Here is a 22,613-nt window from a genome sequence, read left to right on the forward strand (position 1 = left end):
AAGCGTCCGACTTCGGCTCAGGTCATGATCTCACGGTCCGTGAGTTCAAGGCCCGTGTCAGGCTCTGTGCCGACAGCTCAGAGCCTGGAGCCTGCTTCGGATTCTGTGTCTCCCTCTCTTTCTGTCCCTTCCCTGCTCTCACTCTGTCTCTCAAAAATAAATAAACATTAAATATTAAAAAAAAAAGAATTCTAAGGACAGGATAAAAAGATCGTGTTGGGATTGTTCAACCTGGAGAAAGGAAGAAAGGTTGATGAGTCCTTTACAAGAGCCTGGAGGTGTAGGAGGGACCCTCACATACTTAGTCTTAACTTCTAAGGAGTATAAGTCCTAAAGAGATGGGGTTTGTTTGCAGGTGTGTATTAAGGAAGAGCTTTTTGGTAGTGAGGGCTGTTGTACCTCTGAATATGAAATGGGGCTGAGAATCCCAGAAAGGACCTGTATTTTGTTAAAGTTGGTATTTTATCCCTTCTCCTGCACTTCTACTGCCCGGCCTGGAGATTCAGCGTATGATCTTCCTCTGTAACAGAGCAACGTAAGTACGTAGAAGAGAACGTTCTCTTAGAAGAGTAACTTGCAAGAGTGGAAAGACCACTGGAACCGGGACTGGAGGAACCCGTTAAGTTTTGTCACTTACTAGCTGGATGACCTTGGGCTGGTCGTGAACTTCTCTGAGTCTTAGTTTTTGTGATCTCTTAAATGGAAATAATTCTTCATTCACTCACTGACTCATTGCTGTCATTCTTTTTTATTCATTTATGGGATCCATTCATTTACTTCGCTCTGTGGTATATAATGATACTTACTAATTCGAGAAATCTTTACCGAGTACCTGTGATGTTTCGGGTATGCCGAGGGAGGCTAACCCACAGAATTTTTAAAGTTGAGCGAGAATTTGTATCGAAGAATATCATATACTGAAAAATGCTACCCTAATATGACTTATCATCACGTGTGCTTCTGAGGAGGTAACACATAGGGGATTATCCATTTTTGGGATGTTGGAGCTGGAGGGGGTTGAGTTCCCTTTTTGAGAAGCCATTAGTTTATTACATGTGACATGGGAACCTAACGGGGAGTCTCAGTGTCCATTGTGGGTTGGGAGAATGGAAGTGAGAAAGAACTACTTTCTCTTTTTACCCACTCAAATTGCGAACTTCTCAACCTGCTGCATTTCTGAAGCCATTTTTATGGTGGCCCCTTATTGTGGTGCTTGGTAGTTGGGAGCACACATGTGTAAACATGAGTGTTCGTAATAGGGTTTCTTCCACGGTGGCCCAGATATTGGCACAGGCTCTATCTGTGCTCTTCTAACCTTGACATCTAATAAATATTAACACCCTGTATATACTCTCCGTTCCTTTGAATTTTTTTTTTTTCAACGTTTATTTATTTTTGGGACAGAGAGAGACAGAGCATGAACGGGGGAGGGGCAGAGAGAGAGGGAGACACAGAATCGGAAACAGGCTCCAGGCTCTGAGCCATCAGCCCAGAGCCTGACGCGGGGCTCGAACTCACGGACCGCGAGATCGTGACCTGGCTGAAGTCGGACGCTTAACCGACTGCGCCACCCAGGCGCCCCTACTCTCCGTTCCTTTGTACCTGCCTTGTGTAGTTCATTGTTTCCATGAGTTATTGTTTGCAAATATTTGTATGCTTTCATCGTGTGTAAAGGGCCTGTCTCTGTATATCTCGTGCTTAGCACAGTCCTTGCCTCCTGTCAGATCCTTAAACCGTGTTTGCTGTTGCATCAATGGGCCTGGTGGCAATACCCTTTATGGGATTAGTCCAGTCCTTCCTGTTGTCGTTGGGATGCACCTGTCATTTTTCTTCAGCGCTTACCCCAGTGCTCACTAAGTATTCTTAATATTGGATTCATCAGCCAGCCTTGTTTTGAATCCTCTGATTATGTTAATTTCACGTTGCATAGGTAGCAAGTCTAGGTGCGAAATACCTGCCGGCTTCTCTTCTGCCATCTATTACTCTGGTGGCTTTGGGATTTCTGGCTTTGGTGGCAAGCAGCCTGGATCACAATTCCACGCTGCTGCTTACTATCTCGGTGGCTTTGTCAAGTGACTAATCTCGTAAGCCCCCCCCGCCCCCCCATGCCTTATCTGTAAAGTGATTTTAATCATTGCATTTGCCACGCAGGGCTGTGGTAAGAGCTACCTGAGATCTTTCACGGGACGGTGGTGCAGGATCTGGCACCTCGTAAGCACACGGCGAACGACAGTTCTTCTTCTGTTTTATTACTGTGGTTACTGGGTAGCCAGAGACCCGGAAGCAGGAGAGAAGAAAATACCGCTGGCACGGGCACGGCTCCTGTGGCTGTTCTCCCGAGCTGTATGTAGCATTAGCAAGCGTAGGCCAACTGGGCCAGGGATCTGGTGCCTATGCATTTAACCTCCCTGCATATTTAATCACTCAGCGCTTTCTTTCTCATCTCTGGGGCTACTCTGCGGAGGAGGCCCCGGAGGGTTTTTTTTTTTTTTTTTTTTTCTTCTTCTTTTTTTCTTTCATCTTCCTCGGTGCTGTAGGAACAGAACTTCCCAGCAGAGGATTGAAGGATTAGATTACCTTTTGGGGACATTTCGACAGATGGCAAAACAAGTTCCCAGTCCCTCCCCTCCCCTCCCCAGACAACCACATTCTATCTGCCGCTGGATGTAATTTGTTAAACACTTAACCCGGCCGTGGGGAGGAGGTCAGCCTCGTCGCCATCCGTGGGTCTCCCCCTGCAGGGGGGTCGTGTCTTGGCCGCAGAAAGGAGCCTGTGTAGCAGGCATTGCCCTGCCGTCCGCCCCCCCACGTGACTGGACGGAGAGGTGCCCCGCTTCTCCTGTGTGTGTCATCCCTTGGCTTCTGTCGTTTCGTGACACCGGGGACCTCTCACCCACACTTGGGATCCAGGGCGGGATGTTCCCAGGTGGGGTCTTTTCTGCGGCGTTTCTCACCAGCTCTGTCTTCTTTGCCCTCTCCTCCTCCCTAATCCAGGTGTACGTGTCTTATGACTATGGAAAATCATTCAAGAAAATTTCCGAGAAGTTGAACTTCGGCGTGGGAAACAGCAGCGAAGCCGTGATCGCGCAGTTCTACCACAGCCCCGCGGACAACAAGCGTGTAAGGAAGCGCTGTCCCACCCGTCGTGACTTCCTGGGGCTTGATTCCATCCGGGACGACTGCTCTGCTAAAGGGGGGGTGGCAGAAGGACTTCCTTGTCATCTGTTTGCACCTTGGCAGTGACTGTTTTCCTGCCAACCTTGGGAGAACACGGTTGTCAGGGTGGAACTGTGCATAACCAGGCGGGCCAGGTGCCTGCCAGGCGGGATTTCTAGACAAACCTGTCGGGCTAATGCGCAGAAAATCTGCCAGCTAATGAGCTGCCCTACTCACAGGTGGCAAACGAGTTACCCATGCGCGCCCCTCCCTCCCCCCAAACCTGCACCAGTGGAGGAAAGAAAACCAAGGCTGCAGACCTGCTGTGCCTCCCGATTTGTTTTCCCAGCTGGCTGGCCTGGGGCTTTGTTTCTGCAGCAGAACCCCAGGCAATTAGATTTGGAGGGAGCATTGATTTGAGATTGTCCCGGGTCCCAGAGAGGCGGCTGCAGAGGTGGGGAGGACAGGAATCAGGCAGCCTGCAAGGTTAGGGAGCTTTAGCTCAGAGACTTGTATTTGATTGCTTTCTTCCCCACCCTGGTGAGTCCTAGCTCACTTCCAGAGTTAAGACCACTGCTTCTAAGGATGCTCAGAAACCTCTGAGGTAAGCATAGCTGCTGCTTTTTTTTTTTTTTAATGTTTTATTTATTTTTGAGACAGAGAGAGACAGAGCATAAACAGGGGAGGGGCAGAGAGAGAGGGAGACACAGAATCCGAAGCAGGCTCCAGGCTCTGAGCTGTCAGCACAGAGCCCGATGCGGGGCTCGAACCCACGGACCGTGAGATCATGACCTGAGCCGAACTTTTTTGTGCATCCAGAAAGGAACAAGATCCACAGACATCTCGGCCAGGTTAAACCTCCTCCCTGCCCACCCCCTAGCCCTGGCTTCTCCCATTGCCTGTATTGAAAATATTTAGCCACTGGTATGGCACTGACCAATCAGAACAGACCCAGTCTGGAGAGAGCTGGGTCCTGAAGGCCATGCTGCTGGGCCAGGCATTAACCTTTTAGTTGCTGGATTGTGGACAGGTCCTGGGGAAGGGTCCAGGCCACTGGTCCTTAGGAGGGACCACTCCTGGGTTTCAAGGAAGCAGCTGTTTACTAATGGGTATAGCAACAATGAAAAAAAAATTTTTTTTAATGTTTATTTATTTTTTAGAGGGGGTGGGGAGGCGCAGAGAAAGAGGGAGCCAGAGTCTGAAGTAGGCTCTGAGCTTTCTGACGCGGGGTTCGAACTCATGAACCACGAGATCATGACCTGAGCCAAAGTCAGACGCTTAACCTGCGGGGCTACTCAGGCGCCCCTAAAAACATTTAAAAAAAATTTTTTTTTTTTTTAACGTTTATTTATTTTTGAGACAGAGACAGAGCATGAACGGGGGAGGGTCAGAGAGAGGGAGACACAGAATCTGAAACAGGCTCCAGGCTCTGAGCTGTCAGCACAGAGCCTGACGCGGGGCTCGAACTCATGGACCGCGAGATCATGACCTGAGCCGAAGTTGGACACTCAACCGACTGAGCCACCCAGGCACCCCTATTTTTTTTTTTTTAAACTAAAATAATTATTACTGGTACGTCGTGGTTCCTATCAGTCCTGCCTGATCTTGAAGAAAAGCAGCAGTTAGGAACAAACTCACCTCTTCCCTAACTCCCTCTGCGATGAGAAACAAGGAAGGGGTGCTGGAGGGAATTGGCTCTGTAGACAAGATTGCCGGCCCTTTGCACCACACTCCCCACTGCACTTGGCCAGGCTTGACTTCCGTGAGGTGAGGAACCCTGCCCCGGGGTCCAGCTTGCTGGCTGTGCCCCATCTCCCACGGAGAGATCCGTATGCCCCCCCTTTGCCTCTGGGAATCAAATAACTCTCAGATTACTCACTTTGTCAGGCTGTGTCTGTTACCGTGACTTTTTACACATCGCCCCAGAGCTAACTCTCACTGCAGTTGTGGCCTTGGAACCACCCTGTTGTCCCTCTGGAATCTTCCTTTTCAGCTCTCTCTGCCCCCTCCTCACCTCCCACTGCAAGGGCACAGAGGTCTGCAAGCAGGTTCTGACTTCCTTCCTGCTTGTCATGGGTTGTGGCGAGCGGCTGCCAGGCCCGCATGCACGTCTCAGTAGTCAGAAGACAGGAAGGATGATGTTCTGGGCTCGCGAAGATGGTTTGGTGCAGGGGGAAGAGGGGCTTTTGAAGCAACAGGTCTGAAGAAGGAGCAGGGCAGGGGCCAGGGCGCTGGGGCGAGTGGGAAGAGAACTCCAGGGGTGGTTGTCAGGGAGTTTGAGGTGCTGGGGGGACGGGGCATGCCCGTGGCCTGGGTGCCCCCTCCCTGGAAGGTGGTACATCTTGGGCTTCTCGTGGGAGAGAGGGACGTGCTTTGCAAGTCGGTGGGGAAACAGAAGAGGAACCGCCTTCTTGGAGAACCTGGTGACAGGTGGAGGCCGAGCCTGGAGCAGACAGAATGGGTTGGAGACACAGCGTTCTCTGCTGAGTTTCTAGTTCCCCAAAGAAGGTGGTCACCCCTCCCCAGACTTCTCAGGAAGGAAACCGTGACTCTCGTTGTGCCCGTTACTTCTGTTACTTTTGCCTTTGTCCCTTGGAAGGCAGGTTGCCCCACCAGACCCACCACTTCCTGAGAAAAATCACACAGGCTGGGTGCCTTACTGTTAAGTCCTGGGTGCGGGGCCCAGGCACGTCCCCTGTGTGAAGATGTTAGGGGGGCTGTCAAGGAGTATGGTTTGGAATGGCTGAAATGACCATCAGCAGCTGCCTGGAAAGGTGAGGATGTCACACAAGGGCCACGTGGAAGCCCGAGGGGCTGTGTACCTGTGCGAGGGGAAAGGAGGTGCTGGGTAGGCGAGCAGCTGCGGTCCAGTGGTTTTGCTTCACGATGGAGATGGAATGGCTCGGGGGGTCATGTGAGTGTCTGGGTCTATTTTCGTACCTGCCAACAGCCCCACTTCCTTCTTCTCAGCCTTGTGTGGTGCCTCCCTGAAGCAGTGCACAGCCCTGGCCACCCGCCAGTGCTGCTGGCCTCACAGTGCCCCTGAGGTCAGCCACGCAGTGTCTACATACGCCTGGGGCTCCTTACAAAAGGCCCCTGAGTGTGCAGCCAGGCTTCCCGGCCTCGAGAGCTGGTCCTCTCTCTTTCCCTTCCGGAGTTATGTTCCTTCATTGCCTCCTGTGTGCCCTTTGTCCTGTCTTTGTGCTCTTGGTTCCTCCCCTCAGAACTGGAGAGAATCACTTGTGCTAACATGGAGGTGAATTCTGTAGCTTTTTTTTTTTTTTTTTTTTAAGTTTAAAGTGAGAGAGCGAGCGAGAGAGAGCAGAGGAGGCGCAGAGAGAGACGGAGAGAGAGAATCCCAAGCAGACTCCGCACTGTCTGCAAGGAGCCTGATGCAGGCCTTGAACTCGCAAACCGTCAGATTGTGACCCGGGCCAAAATCAAGAGTCAGGTGCTTATCCGACGGAGTCACCCAGGCGCCCCTTCTGTAGTTTATGTTTCTAGACTCTTTGTATTTTAAAGAGGAAACATAGGTGTTTTTTTTTTTAATTTTTTTTTTAACGTTTATTTATTTTTGAGACAGAGAGAGACAGAGCATGAGCGGGGGAGGGTCAGAGGGAGGGAGACACAGAATCTGAAACAGGCTCGAGGCTCTGAGCTGTCAGCACAGAGCCTGCACAGAGCCCGACGCGGGGCTCGAACTCACGGACCGCGAGATCATGACCTGAGCTGAAGTCGGCCACTTACCCGACTGAACCACTCAGGAGCCCCCATAGGTGTTTGTTTTAATACATTTTTCAAAAAGAGTTTATTCTGAAAGAGAGAGAGAGAGAGAGAGAGAGAGAGAGAGAGAGAATGAATCCCAAGCAGGCTCTGCGCGTGTCAGCGTGGAGTCCGACACGGGGCTCGAACTCACGAACCGTGAGATCACAACCTGAGCCCAAACCAAGATCTGGATGCTTCACTGCCTGAATCACCCAGGCACTCCACGAAGAAACATAGTTGTAAGCCAAGAGCTGAATATTCAGTGACTGCCGACAGGGTGGGGAAGGTGGGGATGCGTGAGGACGCTCCTGAAATCACATCGCCCAGGAAGCACTTGGTAGGTCAGGTCGGCTCTTCCGGCAGATCTGTGGGGCTGGCCTCGGGCAGACTTGACAGCCAGGCAGGCTGGGGACCAAAGGCAGAGTAGGATGTGCTGTACTTCCTGTCACGTGCACACGCAGCACGGTTATGTAACCACGTGAAGCCACACGTGCCCGAGTGCTGGCTGGAACCCACGGGCGTGTGTGGGGCTGGGGATTCAGCGAGGTTGGATCAGGGAAGTAAAGGCCTCACGGGGTACTTGGGGTTGGAAATGGAGCTTCAAGGACAGGCATGATTCCAGTAGCTACGTGGAGCTGGCGGGAGTCGAAGAGGGGAAACACGCCACGGGCCGAGACTTCAAGGGGCCGGCGTATGTGGTTCCTGTGCAGGTGGTGGGGAGATTCACTTCTCAGGGGTGGAGCGTTTGCACCGTGGTGCTTTGGGGTATCGGGCAGGTGCTCATCTGAAGATGGTCGTGTTGACCTTTGGCCTTGAGGACAGTAGGGAGCCATAGCAGGGTCTGAGTAAGGGGGCTTGCTGTAAATAGTGTCTTATAGGGAAATGTGTGTCCTGGCAATATGCGGGATGCATTAGAAGGGGAAAGATTAGAGAGGGGCCGGGAAGGGAACCGTCGTGGTAATACAGGCATGAAGTTGCCCAGTTGCTCAGCCAGACCTCGAATCACCCGCTGAGCGTTTCACACCCTGCCAAGCCCTAGAAGGCATGAGAAGGACCAAAAAACCCAGTGCCCGGCACCGGTTTGCTCGTGGGCTCCACCAGTAGGAAGTGGGCCACGCTTGGCAGCACCGGGGATAAAAAAAAAGGAGAGCGGAGAGTGTAAAAAGGAAAACGTGGCCGGCTGGGTGGCTGATTGGGAGTGGGGGCCGAGGGAAGGCAGTGGAGTGCCACCCGTAATGGTGAGAACGCGGGCCGGGGGACGGGGTCGCACGCACAGAGCTGGGGACGTGGCCGGAAGGTGTGGGAGGGCTCGGTTTTGGACCCGGCGAAATACCTCGGCGCGTTAGAGGGGAGATGCCGAGGAGGGCAGCAGTCAGGGTGAGACCGTAGATTAAAGGTCACCACACGCCTGATCGTGCCAGAGGAGGGGAGTCGAGGACGGGGTGGTCAGGTGTGGGGCGTGCAGGCGTGGCATGATTCAGCGTTGCCACGGGGCGGGGGAAGGGAGCTGCCCGCAAAAGCTTGAGGAGCGGAGTAAGAGAGGAGGCGCAGGAATGAGCCCCGGGGAACAGTGTGCGACCTCGGCATGAAATTCAGGAAATGCTGCCTCTGTTGGAGCAGGAGAGGGAAGGCTTGGTGGCTGGACTGTTCAGGGACGGGCTCTGAACCAGCCAGACACCGAGGTAGATGCTGCCTCCTGGGTCACCTTGGCCAGTGAACTTCTCTGCGCTTCAGTGTCCTCGTCAGTAAAGGAGATGACACGAATAGCTAAAGCCCTGACTTGCCGTGAGTACCAGAAAGATGGAATTTGGTAAGGCAGGCACACGTTTGCAACTCAGTGCCTGGCGCACGCTGAGCGCTCCTGACACCTTTTGTTGGATTGTTTGTTTAGAGTAAACCCCGTGCCCCACGTGGGGCTCGAACTCACGGCCCTGAGATCAAGAGTTGCGTGCTCCACCACCTGCACCAGCCAGGCATCCCTGTTCTTGCCGCATTTAGCTGTTATCAGGAACGATAATAAGCTAATTTTTAGATAATGATCTAATAAGCTTAGATAATAAGCTAATTTTAGATAATAATCTAAATTTTTAGATTTTTTAAGTGTGACACCTGTCGAAGCCATGGAGTAGATTTCTAGAGGAGTCTTTTTATTTATTTTTATATTATATTTTAGTTTTTGAAAGTTTGTTTGAGAGAGAGCTAGCATGAATAGGGGAGGGGCAGAGAGAGAGAGAGAGAGAGAGAGAGAGAGAGAATCCCAAGCAGGCTCAGTGCTGTCAGCGCAGAGCCCGATGCAGGGCTCCAACTCGCGAAACCACGAGATCATGACCTGAGCCAAAACCAGGAGTCGGATGCTTAACCAACCAAGCCACCCAGGTGCCCCAGAAATCTTTTTAAACCGAGAACACTCCCTACCTTAGGAACCAAGATGGTTTCGGAGCAGGAAGATGGGCTCTGTTACTTCTAGAGAACGCCTTCGTGCCAGAAATCATGATGGTCCTCTTAGGATCATGACTGTTTTCACAACATTGCATTTGCTTATGGTAGTTTTTGGTTTCAAAACGTTTACTAGCCTCTCTGGTTAGATTTAATTAGGCTCCTGCAGACTTTGGAGTTTTGCATTAGATGCTGTGGAGGAAACAAAAACACATAGAGCGTGTTCTTGGGAATTGGGGAGGGAAAAGCCAAAGGGAAAGGAGCAAGAGCAGCGTGCAAGCGAATGCAGAGCATTAGGATGTGCCTGAGCTGTTAGCACCAAAAGGATTCTGAACAGAAGATTGATCTGGGTCAGATGCAGCCAATTAGGGGGCGTGTGCTTGAACGGATTCCTTTGGGTTGTTGATTTCGGGGACTGGCTGGCACCCGAGGAGCTGGGTCCCTCTTGCTCCGGTTCACGGTGACCCTCTGAGCCGCCCTTGCCCTTGTGGGAGCAGGGAGGCTTTCCTTCAGATCTCTCCTGTGCGTTCAAGGCCTGCCACCGTCTGTGCTTCGTGATCCGTTCCCTCAGGCCCTCAAGTCCGTGCTGGACTTTTTTTTCCGCCCGCCCTTGTACCCAAGCGCAAACTGCCTCAGACTCGGGATGTTCTTTCCCTGTGGAAGTCTTGCCCGCCTTTTACAAGGGCCGGCTCTTCCCTGGAGTCCTTTCTGGTCTCCCAAACTGGAACTAATCTGTGCTCTGCGCTCCTCGTAGGACTCTGTCCATGGTGTCTCACTGAATCGCATTTTCCCTCGAGTTGTAGTTATCCACGGTCGTGTCTTTCTTTCTGCCACTTTGGACCCTAAGGATTCTGTGTTTTCACCGTGGCATCGTACCATCTGGTCCGTGGTGAACATGAAACGCACATTTGTCAGGTTGAATTGCCTCCGTCCCTTCCCCTCGAGAACTCTTTATTTATTTATTTATTTTGAGAGAGAGAGAGGAGTGTGAGTGAGTGCAAGTGGGGAAGGGGCAGAGAGAGAAAGAGAGAGAGAGAATCCCAAGCAGGCTCCGCACCGCCAGTGCAGAGCCCGATGCCGGGCTCGAACTCATGAACCGTGAGATCGCGACCTGAGCCGAAGTCGGACCCTCGACCGGCTGAGCCACCCAGGCGCCCCTCCCCTCGAGAACTCTTTGGGTTGGCCGTCACTCTACAGTCCGGCTTGTGCAGGGGCCAAATAGGGTGCTGCCCCTGCTCCCCCAGGCTGTTTCCTGCCGTGCCCCACAGTGAGTCTGCCGGCCCCACTGGCTGCACGGTCCTCCGAGCTGCCCTGTCACCTGGCCTCGTGTCAAGGAGAAGCTCATCTTCCCAGATGGGTGTGACTTTAGGGATTTTCCTGGGAAGACATGCCCCGTAGCTGCTCAGAGGATGGAGGGGTAGTAGAAACAGTCCTGTCTGTGTGCAGCAGGTCTGAAGAGCAGGACTTCTGTGTCCCCGCTGCCGGTAGCCACCCTCCGATTGTGACCGAGTGACCTGCCAGAGAGGGAGAATGGCCAAGTCAGCTGAGAGAAAAGAAAGGAAGGCTTGACTCACGCCGTTACCTGGTTAAAGGAGAGCAGTCTTTGGCTCTGTCCCAGCCCGTGCTGCACCCCTTCCTTCCCTGAGCCTTGCTTGGCAAGCACCGGCATCTCCTGGCCCGGGGATGGCGAGGAAGCCGCACGGAGGCCCCACGGGCCCCCAGCACCGCACGCGCTGTGAGAAGCGGGGCTGTGGGTGGCCCTGGCCAGGTCTGCTCTGAACTTGCCTTTTTTTTTTTTTTTTTCCTTCTTCTTGCAGTACATCTTTGCAGATGCTTATGCCCAGTACCTCTGGATCACGTTTGACTTCTGCAACACCCTCCAAGGCTTTTCCATCCCATTCCGGGCAGCCGACCTCCTGCTGCATAGCAAGGCCTCCAACCTTCTCCTGGGCTTTGACAGGTCTCACCCCAACAAGCAGGTAAGGGAGCTTCTGGAACATAGTCAGGTGGGGCTTCTCGAGTTTTCTACTCTGCCCGTGTGGATCGTGTGGCCTCTGAGTGACCTCCCCCGGCCCCTCCCTCCCTCCTCCCCCAAGCTTAGCCTTTGTAGCTATTATTTCACTTCCCATGGCTAAGGAAAACTAGATCTCCCTGGCACTTTCAGAATGCCTCCCGGCCAGGGGGTGACGCCAAGCACTTGGCAGGCCCTGTTAAACATCGTGCCTTTCTTGGTGTAGATGCACCTTTGTGGGTTTTGGGGGTAAATCGAAGCTCTAGAAATTAACCAGAGAGAGCCAGCTAAAGAAGGGTGGAGTCTGAGCTCTGCTGGGACCCCTTAGTGAATTTGTTCTACCTTTCCCATCTTCTACTGTAAACACACTGATTTTGTACCATTTAATTGAAATGACCATTAAATTTAAAATTTTTCCTCTTCGTGCGTGTGCGTGCACATGCAAATATAAATGTGTGTGTTTTTTCCTCCTTGAACCTGGATTTGAAGGAAAGCAAGATGGGGAGAGAGCCCCTGTAGGATTTATATCTCAAGGTTGAAACTTGCCAAATCGACAGCATTGGTCTGGTCTAATCCTGTGAAGCCTGTTGACCCTGTGGGTTTGGATTAATGATGACTTTTGAATGGCTTTGCTCAGAGGAACCTTGGAACCTTTCTCTTTCTTTGCTGGTTGTTTAACGAAAACATGATCTGTTTACACTTACTTGCCTTAGGGAGTAACCTAAGGAAGGCTGGGTCAGTTTACCAGTATAGGTGGATTATTGTTTTTTTTGTGGTCCCCTGCTGCTGCTGCTGCTGCTGCTGCTGCTTTTTCTTCTTCTTTTTTAAAGTTTATTTATTTATTTTGAGAAAGAGAGAATCCCAAGCAGGTTCTGCTCTGCTGGCATGATCTGTGAGATCGTGACCAGAGCTGAGATCAAGAGTCAGATGCATATCCGATGGAGCCACCCAGGCGCCCCTGCTTCATAATACATGGTCACTAGGGCCAGAGGGGCTCAGGTTCGGTGTTTGGAAGTTCACGGGCTTTGGCAAAGATCAAGATCGGCAAGTTAATTACTCATGGCCATATCCTTTGTATTCAAGGTGTTTCCCTTTGGTGCTCTTTGCCTCTGTGCCTAACCAGTGTTCTCTCTGTTCTCCTTTAGTCACCATGATCCCTTATGGTTTTCTTTGTTTGTTTCTATGAATATAACTTGTTGTCAGATTGGCTTACATACAACACCCAGTGCTCATCCTAACAAGTGCCCTCCTCACTGCCCATCACCCACTTTCCCCTCTCCGCCCCCCATTAACCCTCAGTTTGTTCTCTGTATTTAAGAGTCTTGTGGTTTTCCTCCCCCTCTCTCTCTTTGTAACTACTTTTTTCCCCCTTCCCTTCCCCTATGGTCTTCTGTTAAGTTTCTCAAGATCCACATATGAGTGAAAACCTATGATATCTGTCCTCTGCCTGACTTATTTTACTCAGCATAATACCTTCCAGTTCCATCCATGTTGCTGCAAATGGCATGATTTCATTCTGTCTCACTGCCAAGTAGTATTCCATCATATATATAAGCCACAACTTCTTTATCCATTCATCACTTGATGGACATTTAGGCTCTTTCCATCATTTGGCTATTGTTGAAAGTGCTGCTACAAACATTGGGGTACAAGTGCCCCTATGCATCAGCACTCCCGTATCCCTTGGGTAAATTCCTAGCAGTGCTATTGCTGGGTCATAGGGTAGATCTATTTTTAGTTTTTTGAGGAACCTCCACACTGTTTTCCAGTTTGCATTCCCACCAACAGTGCAAGAGGGTTCCCGTTTCTCCACATCCTCTCCAGCATCTATAGTCTCCTGATTTGTTCATTTTAGCCCTTACCGGTTTTTTTTTTTTTTTTTTTTTTTTTTTAATTTTTTTTTTTCAACGTTTATTTATTTTTGGGACAGAGAGAGACAGAGCATGAACGGGGGAGGGGCAGAGAGAGAGGGAGACACAGAATCGGAAACAGGCTCCAGGCTCTGAGCCATCAGCCCAGAGCCCGACGCGGGGCTCGAACTCCCGGACCGCGAGATCGTGACCTGGCTGAAGTCGGACGCTTAACCGACTGCGCCACCCAGGCGCCCCAAGCCCTTACCGGTTTTTAAGGACACTGTTTCCTAAGCGGGAAGAATGGAGTGTAATCCTTTTGTTTTTACTCTACCCAAGGGCTAGTCTTGAGTAAACTGTAATTTCTGATGATCTGTAAATGGAAGATAAGCCCCAGTCATTTTTTTCTTGTAGTTCTTGAGGTCTTAGTAACTATGGGGAGGAACTTCCCTCCCTGCCCTTGTTTGTATTTGGAGTAATCCAGCTGGCCCTGGTGATCTCTGTCCCTGTCTTCACAGCCAAAGTGTTATTTAAGGTGGGGTTTGAGGGCCAGGCCATTCGGGTGGTGGGTGCTGCTTGGATCCTGCCTGATTCCTTCTTGTCCTTTTGGTCTTTACAGCTGTGGAAGTCGGATGATTTTGGCCAGACCTGGACCCTGATTCAGGAACACGTGAAATCCTTTTCTTGGTAAGTCGTCCATCGAAAGAGTTAGAATTACATAATCACCTTTTTTGAGTTCTGGCTCCTTCATGGAGGACACACCTACCCTCACCTGAAATGCAAAGCCTGTGGTTCAGAAAATGCACGCTCCAGACCTGGGAATTAGAGGTACCAGTATAATACACCCAGTGTGGGAGGTGGTGGGGGATGAGAAAGGAAGGCTATTTGTGAGAAAAGTGGCAGAGCTTTTGCGTTTTTCAAGCCATCAGGGGACCCAGGGAATCTCCAAGCACTTGCATGGATTAGAATTTCTAACGACCTTCACTCTTCGAGCATGATAACAGAAGTGTGGATTTTTCTGTATAGAAGATTCATTCACTTGTTCATTCATAACTTTTTTTTTTTTTTTTTTTTGGCGTCTGCTGAATATAAAACATGCTAGATGCTTTAGGGTAGACGTTGAATAATTTATGGCCAGAGTTACTAAGGCGACCGCAGCTTAGGAGGTAAGAAGACATTTCGTGCACAGAAGTCACGGACGTAGCAGGAGACGCCAGAGGAGGGACACAGTTCTTTCCAGATGGGAAGGCCACAGCTCCATAGAAAAGCGTGCTGTTGAGTGAGGATGTGTGCGGCAGGCTGGAGGTCGCCGGAGGGCGTGGAGGTGTGCGGGCTGGGATTCCAGGCAGGAACAGAATGGCCCGAGGCAGAGATGAGACACTGTGGTCTTGGGTGGAGAGCACAGAGTCTGACTTTTGGACCGTATGTTGGGGGTGAAGTTTGGGGGAAGGGATGTGGGTATCCGAATCTGCAGTGCTTGGTAAAGGAACCTGGACTGAATTCTGAAAGCGTCGCGGAGCCGTTGTAGGGTTTTGGGAAGGGAGAGTGAAGTCAACAGAGCCGCCCTTCAAGAAGTACAGTTGTTTCTAGTCCTGCTTGTCCCTGATCTTTCACAGTTGCAGGATGCGGGACGCAGCCTTGAATACATGGATTTGTCCCCGTGTGGGCGAATGTGCAGAAGAGATTCCCAGAGAAGGATGTGCTGGGTCAGTGGGTCACTCCACCGGTTCAAAGTTGATTCTTCCCAGATAGATACTTGACCTTCACTGTCCCCAGTCAGCTGCTCCTGTAATCTTCCCCATTTCACTTTCTAGTTGTACAGGGCAAGAACTTTGAGTCGTCACTGATTTCATGTGTGTTTCACGTGTCACATCCCACCTACCAGGAAATCCTGTCGTCTCTTCCTTCGGTTTATATCCAGGATCTACTATGTGGCTGCTACTTTACTCCAAGCCACCATTGTCACTCATCAGTTGTCCACCTGGTCTTTCTGTTGCCACTCCTGTCCTTCTGCAGTTAATTCTCAGTACATGGCCTGGTTGATCTTCCTAAAAACAGGTCTGATCTTGTTCCTCTCTCTGCGTTGAACCTTTTAATATGCACCAACGTTTCTCTCAGGTTAATACCAAGTACGTTCCTACCACGGGGCCTTTGCACTTACTTTCCTCCCTGCCTAGACAGCTCTTATTCAAGATATACGTATTGCTTACTCCCTTACTTCATTCAAGTCTGTTCACATAACACTTTCTAAATGAGGCCTATCTTAAGGATCCTACTAAAACTGCACCTCCTCTCCTGTCATTGTCTGTACCCTGCTCTATTCTTTTCTTGCGTAGCATTTACCAAGATTTTTAGGCTTATCATTTGTCTTTCTCTCAATAGAAAAAAAGCTCCACAAGGGCAGAGGCTTTGGTCAATTTTGTGGACTGCTATATCCCCAGTGAATAAAGCATTGAGATTGTGATTTTGGTAGAGATTGCCAGATCTTCTATAGAGAGTACCACATTTTGCTCTCATCTCAACCACATAGAATGGTGCCTCTCTCCACAGCCAGTATGTTAGGTAAGACATGCTTACCCTTAGTTTGCATTTTATTGTGAATGAGTTTGAACATCTTTTAACCTGGTCAAGAGTCATTTTTCTTTCTTTTTTTTATGATGGCGTGTCTGCTCACGCCCTTTGCTCTTTTTCTATTGATCGGTTAGTCTTTTTATTGATTTCCAGGTGCTCTTTATATATTTAAGGTTAGTCTTGTGAAATGACATATCACACATGTATGTTCATTTGTATTTATAATTCTTGGTTTATCATTTGTCTTTTGACCTCTCCATGTAGTGTTAGTTATCACTAAACGCAAAGTGGTACATACTGTTTGTGTTTCCGTTAGCTCTTTATTTGAAGAGGAATGTCTTCGAGTTGGTATTGCTTCCTTGGCGAAGGAGGTCAGTCAAGACGGAAGGAGGGGTCTCCCAGCTGAGTATCTTCAGGCGCCCCTGGACTTCCTTTTCAAAGAGGGCAGCTGTTTCTGGTCCTTTCGTTATTTTCCTTGGGCAGCGGTTGTGGCGTCTCAGTGAACTTGTAACCACAATCTTATCCAAGTATAACCTCTACCCCAGGAATACCACTAGAGCTTTCTTTTGCTTTCTTTGAGTTTTATTTTTATTTATTTATTTAGGTTTACTTACTTATTTTAAGAGGGAGAGAGAGCGAGCGAGCAGGGAAGAGATAGAGGGAGAGAGAAAAAAATCTCAAGAGGCTCCACACTGTCAGCATGGTGCCCGATGTGGGGCTCGAACTCACAAACTGTGAGATCATGACCTGAGCCAAAATTGAGAGTCGGACACTTAACTCACTGAGCCACCCAGGCGCCCCTGCTTTGCTTGAGTTTTACAGGGACGCATTGCCCTTTGATCTGTTTAGGTAACCGTATATCAAGAGGGCAAACCAGCAGGATGACCAAATAAAGGAACATCACGCTTGGGAATTTGTATGTTGTACCTTTTGCCTCCGTGCAGATACACAGATATCTTAGGGGAAAGGACCGGCTTATCTTATTTTAGATAATTACACGTCTGGTGTCAGGGAATTTCAGGCTATTTGGAGGATTTCCCCCTAGGATTTCCCATAATATGTGAGAGCGTAATCTGACCTCTCTGCGAATAATGGCACATACATTTGTTCAATAACGCGTGGCAGCCTGGGAGCAGCAAGAGTCAGGAAGACCAATGATCTATGTAATCCAGAGCTGGAGACGGGCAAGGCAGGACAGTGGGAGGGCTATGGGGGAGGGACTCAGAGGTTCCCGGTAGAGCATCACTAACGGGTGTTCCGTGAGGCCGGGTGAGGCCAGGTGACCGCGCTCACAGATGGGAGCAAGCCTCTGCATTTTCATTCCAGTGAGGGCAAAGAGAACCGGAAGTAGTGGAAGGCAAAGGAGCGGAAGCTTGTCGGTGGCCTGGCTTTCGGAAATGGGAGGTCCAAGTATGGATTGTGAAAGAGAATTGGGAGAAGAGTCCCGGCTCTTTCTATCTCTAGATACTGCCTGCTGTTTTTGTTTAGGAAAGAATAATAGAGGTGAGCTCTGTCTCAAAATAATCTGAGTCAAGGTCCCTTCCTCTCTGCCTTTTTAAAAATATCTAGCAGCTTTGTTTTAATTTGCATATCCTCTAGGGTAGAGGAAGTACTTTAATCAGTACTTCTAATTGTGGAAAAGGAGAGAACATGCCACAGCACCCCCACACATACGCACCCGGAGCAGAGCGTCTGATGATCCCACATTGGGACCAAGGCTGCTGGCTTCTCCAGTGCCCTGCTGAGACTCTGGATTGTGGGGCCAAAGTCAAGTCTTCTGTTTTTTTCTCTTGCTTATCTCCTCCTTCCTCCCTTCCTCCTCCCTGCTTGCTTGCTTGCTTGCTTTCTTTCTTTCTTTCTCTCTTTTAACATTTATTTATTTTTGAGACAGAGAGAGACAGAGCATGAACGGGGGAGGGTCAGAGAGAGAGGGAGACACAGAATCTGAAACAGGCTCCAGGCTCTGAGCAGTCAGCACAGAGCCCGACGCGGGGCTCGAACCCACGGACCGCGAGATCGTGACCTGAGCCGAAGTCGGCCGCTTAACCGACTGAGCCACCCAGGCACCCCTCTTTCTTTCTTTCTTGGAGCACATACTCTTGACAGTTCGTCTCTGAAGGAAGTCTGTATCAGAGACTTCATTATCCTGAGAGCCATTGTGAATATGGCCCTGTGCAAAGACAGGTACAGAAGCAAGTCCTGCCTTTCCTTGGCCATCACTGCGTCCTCCCTGTGAAGCTCTCGTCCCGGTTCTTCTAGTTATTTCCCCCACATGTTGAATGGTCTTCCTGGCCTGGGGTCTTGGGAGAGTTAGGAAACCTGGGGCAGATTCATTGTCCTTCCAGCTATTGTTTGGGGCCCTTTTTGGGGCAGGGGGGACCCCGGTTCAGAGATTGTTCTCGAGGGAGTTTGATCTAGTCAGTGTTACAGTTTTTAAATAGCCTTTGTACCGTGGTCCACAGGTTGCATGCAGCAAGGTTCAGGTCAGCTGGGAGCCCTGTAGGACAAAAAGAAATCTAAGATGTGGCCTTTAAAGCATCTGTACTTTCTCTAGGAGGCTCAGACACGTTATGGTGAACAATAGATTACAGTGAATAAAAGGCACCACTGTGAGTAAGAAGCACCACGGTGTCAAGTCACGAGAGCGATTCCCAAATCCACCCACCCAAAGCAGCTTTGTACCTTTGTTTGAAAGTCAGATAAAATTCATATGAAAGGCTTGAAATTGAACACTGCGCAGATACATTGCCTGGGTTGGGAGAAGGGTGGAGAGCTTTGGCGGGGAGGGCTTCCCGGAAGAGGTGTCTTGAACTTGACCTCAGAAGATGAATAGGATTTCGAAGTGCAGATCAGAGTGCATGCAGGGAGCATCCCTGCAGAGGGGTGCTCTGTTGACAGAGCACGGGGAGCGGGGGAGCAATGAGCTCTGTGTTTCTGAAGGACCTCGGCGAGATCAGTACGCGTGGGAAAGAGTTTGTGAAGGACCCTCACGGAACGTGACTTTGCACTGGTTGGATGGTTCCCGATTGCATGGACGGGTGACAACAGCACAGGATGGACAGAAACAGAAAGGGCAGGGTCCGTTAGCAAGGCTAGACTCACTGGTTCCTCATGTGGTTTCTTCCAGAGCTGTTCTTCTGAGCACGTACCGTCCTGGGGACACACAGTCTTTCATTCTCTGGGGTTCATAACTTGGGGCCAGAAACCCCCTGACAGCCTCAAGCAGTCCATTGCTTATTGATTCCGAACTAGCCCGCCTTTTACTTTTTCTTGTTTTCATTCTTCTCAAGCATGGCCAAGGCTTGCCTGGAACCAAACCCAGGGCGCCTTAAAGAGAGCAGTGAAAAACTTGACAAAAGAGTACCCTGGGGCGCCTGGGTGGCGCAGTCGGTTAAGCGTCCGACTTCAGCCAGGTCACGATCTCGCGGTCCGGGAGTTCGAGCCCCGCCTCGGGCTCTGGGCTGATGGCTCGGAGCCTGGAGCCTGTTTCCGATTCTGTGTCTCCCTCTCTCTCTGCCCCTCCCCCGTTCATGCTCTGTCTCTCTCTGTCCCAAAAATAAATAAACGTTGAAAAAAAAATTAAAAAAAAAAAAAAAATCCTGGGTAGACCCCACCTTCATGCCCTTCAACTCCCGTTGGCTGTCTGCACAGAAGAACCTCCATTTCTCCAATGGGGATGGTAGCAACTGCTCTTTTTCCTCTAGGGGTGTTGATCCCTATGACAAGCCGAACACCATCTACGTCGAGCGGCACGAGCCCTCTGGCTACTCCACGGTGTTCCGAAGTACAGACTTCTTCCAGTCCCGGGAGAACCAGGAAGTGATCCTGGAGGAAGTGAGAGACTTTCAGCTCCGGGACAAGTACATGTTTGCTACCAAGGTGGTGGTAAGTTGAAGGCACTAAGGAATAAAGTCCCTTTGGGTTTCCTTTCTGAGGTTTGGCATGCTGTGATCCAGCAGGTGAGTTTACGCAAGCAGGGACTGGATTGGGGCGCCCGCGGGAGCTCGACTGAGGGGCACTGGACGTAGATGAAACTTCCCGTGGGGCTGGGACGGTCCCGGGAGGTTGGAGGAGGTGGAGACGCTTAGACAACCACTCAGGGTGTCTGTGGGGCCTTGGAATTTGTCTCCTGGTAGCAAAGCCTCCTTGTGAAACACGTGCTTCTTTGATGGGGCTCCTGGGTGGCTCGGTCGGTTAAGCATCCGACTTAGGCTCAGGTCATGATCTCGCGGTTCATGACTTCAAGCTCCGCGTCGGGCTCTGTGCTGACAGCTCAGAGCCTGGAGCCTGCTTCGGATTCTGTGTCTCCCACTCTCTGCCCCTCCCACACTCACGTTCTGTCTCTCTCTTTCTCTCTCTCTCCCAAAAATAAACAGTTAGAAAATTTAAAAAAAAAACACAAACCTAAACACACGTTTCTTTGACATCCCAATTAAAAGAACACAGAAAGGAGAGGTGGGGCTCGGTGATTTTCTTTCATCTCACTGCCTGATTCCTTTCACATTAGGGTGATGTCTTTGGGAATTCTGGACACATGTTAATTTCCATGGCTAATAGAATGTGTAGTCACTGGCTAGTGGGAGTTAATGCTCGAAGAAAAGCAGTGATTAAGCTTCCAGCTGTCAGTAAGTAGCTTAACTTCTCAGCCTTTGGGAAAATCATCCCCTTGATTTGATGTGTTGGATGGAGCCAGATGCTGGAATGGAGGGCTTGCTCAGTTAAACGCAGAGTTGATTATTTAACAGGGCTTGCTTTGCCGCTGTGTCAAATTGTAGGTTGCAACCGTACTGCCCTTGTGTAAAGGAAGAACCTGCCCTGACCCAGAGCAGGCTGGGCTGCTCTTTCTGGAGTGCAGTAAGCTTATTTTCTCAATGGCGGCCATTCCCTCCTTGACCTCAGGCTCTGACCATGGCCGCTGGCAGGCGCTTTCCTTTCCATCACACTTGACCTTAGGGACTAAGATCAGGTGTAATATTTTCCTCCAGGTTCTCGCTTACTTGTATGATCGGTAGCTGGCCAGGCAGAAGCAGGCCACCCCACCTTGGGAGGACTCCGGGGTGGAGAGAGGACTTCCCCCGCAAGGAAAGCAGAGAGTAAAGGTTGCGGTGAGAAGATGTGGGGGGCTAGAGGCAAGAAAGAGTCCCCATTACCTACTTTGCAAAATGGTTTTATTTTTATGTTTTTAAACACTGACTCATTTTTTTTGAGAGACAGAGACAGTGCAAGCACGGGAGGGACAGAGAGAGAGGGAGACACAGAATCCAAGGCAGGCTCCAGGCTCTGAGCTGTCAGCCCAGCTGGGGCTCGAACTCACAGAGTGTGAGATCATGACCTGAGCCAAAGTCGGATGCTTAACTGACTGAGCCACCCAGGCGCCCCTGCAAAACCACTAAAATTATGGCAGTTTTTCTTCTGTCAAGCTGTTTGCATTGGGTCACTTGTTGGTCCTTCCTTTCCTGCCTTGCCTCTCACTTTCTCTCACACACGCACAGTGGCCACTCGGCAGGCACCCTTGGATTGTCCTGGGCAGAGGTGTGGTGAGGGGAGCTCAGGGTGAGAAACCAGGCCCGAGAACTGATTCCTTGTGACATGTTCTTGGCCCTCCTGAGGTCCCGGATTGTTCCCAGTCTTTCAGGGCTCCTGGATCTTTCCTGTGTGCGTTCCTTGGGCCTGAATTTATTTATATGATTTTAATTTCCTTCTGTTGACCGAGCTGGGGCTGAGGTGGAGCGCTATTTTACGTCCCTCTCACCCCTATTATTTCTGGATCTCACACCCAAGAGCTGAAGTTATATCCCAGCTGGAACCTTCTGTGCCCTCCACGCGGACCTAACGACTATGTCTGTTCTCTCTCGACATAGCTGCTTTGCAGAGTGCTGGCAGCAAGTTTATTGTTAGTCCTGGCCAGTGGTCAGATGAGAGGCCGTGTCTGTTTTGTTCATCACTGATGTAGTACCCAGCATGCTGCTCGGTGCTTGATCCAGAGCAAGCGTACAATGGTTGAATGAATGCCATCTTCGCCTGTCTAGTTTAGAAAGCATAGGCCAGTAGATTATTTTTGGTGGGGTAGGGGGTGTTAAATGATCGGTATTTTCATTGTCAACTCTCAGCTCTCTGCATGGCTTGATGGTGAGCCACCAGGTTCCAAGGTCAGTGGTGTTAGCTCGAGGCTCTAGGTCAGAGGCAGATGAGGTCGGCCACCCCATGGAAGCGTTTCTCAAATGGCGGTCTTAGGAGCACGCACAGCACCGTCACACAGGGGCACGTATTCCAAGTGCACATGGCAGGACCCAAATGCATTATTTTCTGAGCATTCCTAGGCTGCCGAAGAATCTCCAACATTCGAGAAGCTCTTCCCTGAGGCCTTCTGCCTGCAGATGCTTTCGATAATAGTCCATTCTGTTGTCCAAGGAACATTGTAGATTGGATGGGTTGATGAGGGAAGAAACACAACTGGCAGTGGATGATAAAATGAGTGTTTTCTTCCTTTGAATTCCTTCCTTCTTATTACATTAGACTGTTGAGCCATGAGGATAAACAACATTGGACTTGGTTGGATAACCCTATCAGTGGGAGTGTTGAGGTCTGCAAGTATAACTTCTTATCTGGGGGGTACTTAGCACTCGGGCTGCCTGGGTGTGGGGAATTCTGAGTGACCTTAATATTAAATTGATTCAAATCAAATCACGGAGCTAATTGGAAAACCACAGAAAATTGGTCTTGGATGATTAACTCTCTTGCTTTTCTCCAGTACCATGAATGATTACAATTCTCTGCCAGTTAGCTTTTTAGAACACGTGGGGACAGCCATCTGGATTCTGGAC

At 50.2% G+C, this 22,613-nt stretch overlaps 1 protein-coding gene across 1 annotated transcript in view; it reads left to right on the forward strand.

The window, feature by feature from the left end:
- Positions 1–22,613, forward strand: part of SORL1 (sortilin related receptor 1) — a 172,305-nt gene that overhangs the window by 20,418 nt on the left and 129,274 nt on the right. Inside the window, 4 exon segments of the mRNA XM_030333675.1 lie at positions 2,995–3,120; positions 11,175–11,336; positions 13,838–13,905; positions 19,494–19,674. Coding sequence (XP_030189535.1) covers positions 2,995–3,120; positions 11,175–11,336; positions 13,838–13,905; positions 19,494–19,674 — 537 coding nt within the window.

Source organism: Lynx canadensis, chromosome D1 (genome assembly GCF_007474595.2).
Source record: "Lynx canadensis isolate LIC74 chromosome D1, mLynCan4.pri.v2, whole genome shotgun sequence".
Classification (NCBI taxonomy): domain Eukaryota; kingdom Metazoa; phylum Chordata; class Mammalia; order Carnivora; family Felidae; genus Lynx; species Lynx canadensis.